Source organism: Colobus angolensis, unplaced genomic scaffold (genome assembly GCF_000951035.1).
Source record: "Colobus angolensis palliatus isolate OR3802 unplaced genomic scaffold, Cang.pa_1.0 Scaffold83, whole genome shotgun sequence".
NCBI lineage: Eukaryota > Metazoa > Chordata > Mammalia > Primates > Cercopithecidae > Colobus > Colobus angolensis.
This window is the reverse complement of record NW_012122154.1, coordinates 3,189,097-3,190,576: the sequence shown is the minus strand read 5'-3', so window position 1 is coordinate 3,190,576 and position 1,480 is coordinate 3,189,097. Positions and strand designations below refer to the sequence as shown.

Sequence of the window (1,480 nt, the reverse complement as noted above, 5' to 3'; positions counted from 1 at the left end):
TTTGAGATGGAGTCTCGCTCTGTTGCCCAGGCTGGAGTGCAGTGGCCAGATCTCAGCTCACTGCAAGCTCCGCCTCCTGGTTTTACGCCATTCTCCTGCCTCGGCCTCCCGAGTAGCTGGGACTACAGGCACCCACCACCATGCTCAGCTAATTTTTTGTGTTTTTAGTAGAGACAGGGTTTCACTGTGTTAGCCAGGATGGTCTCGATCTCCTGACTTCGTGATCCACCCACTTCAGCCTCCCAAAGTGCTGGGATTACAGGCGTAAGCCACCATGCCCAGCCCCAACAATTTTTTTTTAATTAGCTGGGCGTAATGGCACGTGTGCCTGTAGTCCCAGCTACTCGAGAGGCTGAGGTGGGAGGATCGCTGGAGCTCAGGAGTTCTAGGCTGTGGTGAGCCATGATTGTGCCACTGTGCTTCAGCCTGGGCAATGGAGAGAAACCCAGTCTCTTTAAATAAAAAAAGGACAGAAGTCCTAAGTAGACACCTTACCAGAGAAGAAAAACAGATGACAAGTAAGCATATGAAAAGCATATGAAAAGATGTTCAGCATCATAAGTCATTAGGAAATTGCAAATTAAAACAATTGATTTAAACAGATTTACCAAGCTCTGGACTGTATCACAGTGGAACTAGAAGATGAGGTGTTCAGTCTCTTTCAGTTACCATGCCTAGTTCTCTTGTTCTCCTGGGCACTTGTATCTAATGGTAAAGCTGTTCTTATGAATTTCTGTTTCATTTGCAGGTATATGAATGACCTAAAGCTACAAATAAAGACGGAGAGAGAACAGTGCCAACTGGGAGCAGGGCAAGAATGCCAATTCCTCCTCCCCCGCCACCCCCACCTGGCCCTCCTCCACCTCCCACGTTTCATCAGGTAGGTAGTCCTTCCATCAGGCTATCTCAAAACCTTTGAGTAAATAGGTTGATGGTCCTCACATATTATTATTTTTTTTAAACCCCTTTTGGTTAAAATTTCTAGATTTTCCTACCCGTAGCATTCCTATTCTTTAATTCTGTTTTTAACATTCCAGATTGTTATTCCTAGCATTAAAGGATACATAGGGCTTCCTTGTACAAGACATAGTGTATAATCAATGACATGTGGTACAGGAAGGTGGAGAATAAACAAGTCCATCTTCTTCAGCTGGTTCTGATTCCTGAGAGGTCCTCTTAGGACCATAATGGCATGTCTGGTTTCCTTGTCCTGGTTCACTCTAAATGGAGATTTGGACAGGTGGCATTGGAGTAGGAGCTAGTGTTTTCCCCTAAAACTATTTGCTGTATAAAAGTTAGTTTGTTGTTTCTTTGGCATTTTTGAGAAAAGTGGTGAGGAATCTTTTTTTTTTTTTGAGGCAGTCTCGCTTTGTCACCTAGGCTGGAGTGCAGTGGTGCAGTCTCGGCTCACTGCAACCTTCACCTCCTGGGTTCAAGAGATTCTCCTGCCTCACCTCCTAAGTAGCTGGGATTACAGGCA

General features: G+C 45.0%; 1 protein-coding gene across 4 annotated transcripts in view; it reads left to right on the top strand.

Moving 5' to 3' along the window:
- Nucleotides 1-1,480, top strand: part of WIPF2 (WAS/WASL interacting protein family, member 2) — a 71,597-nt gene that overhangs the window by 38,887 nt on the left and 31,230 nt on the right. For 3 of the 4 annotated variants that reach the window (XM_011929841.1, XM_011929842.1, XM_011929843.1), the window contains exon 2: nucleotides 749-880. The exons of the other annotated variant lie outside the window; for it this stretch is intronic. In XM_011929841.1, coding sequence (XP_011785231.1) covers nucleotides 818-880 — 63 coding nt within the window. In that variant the 5' untranslated portion in view covers nucleotides 749-817. The remainder of the gene's footprint in view (nucleotides 1-748; nucleotides 881-1,480) is intronic. 4 annotated transcript variants of the gene reach the window in all.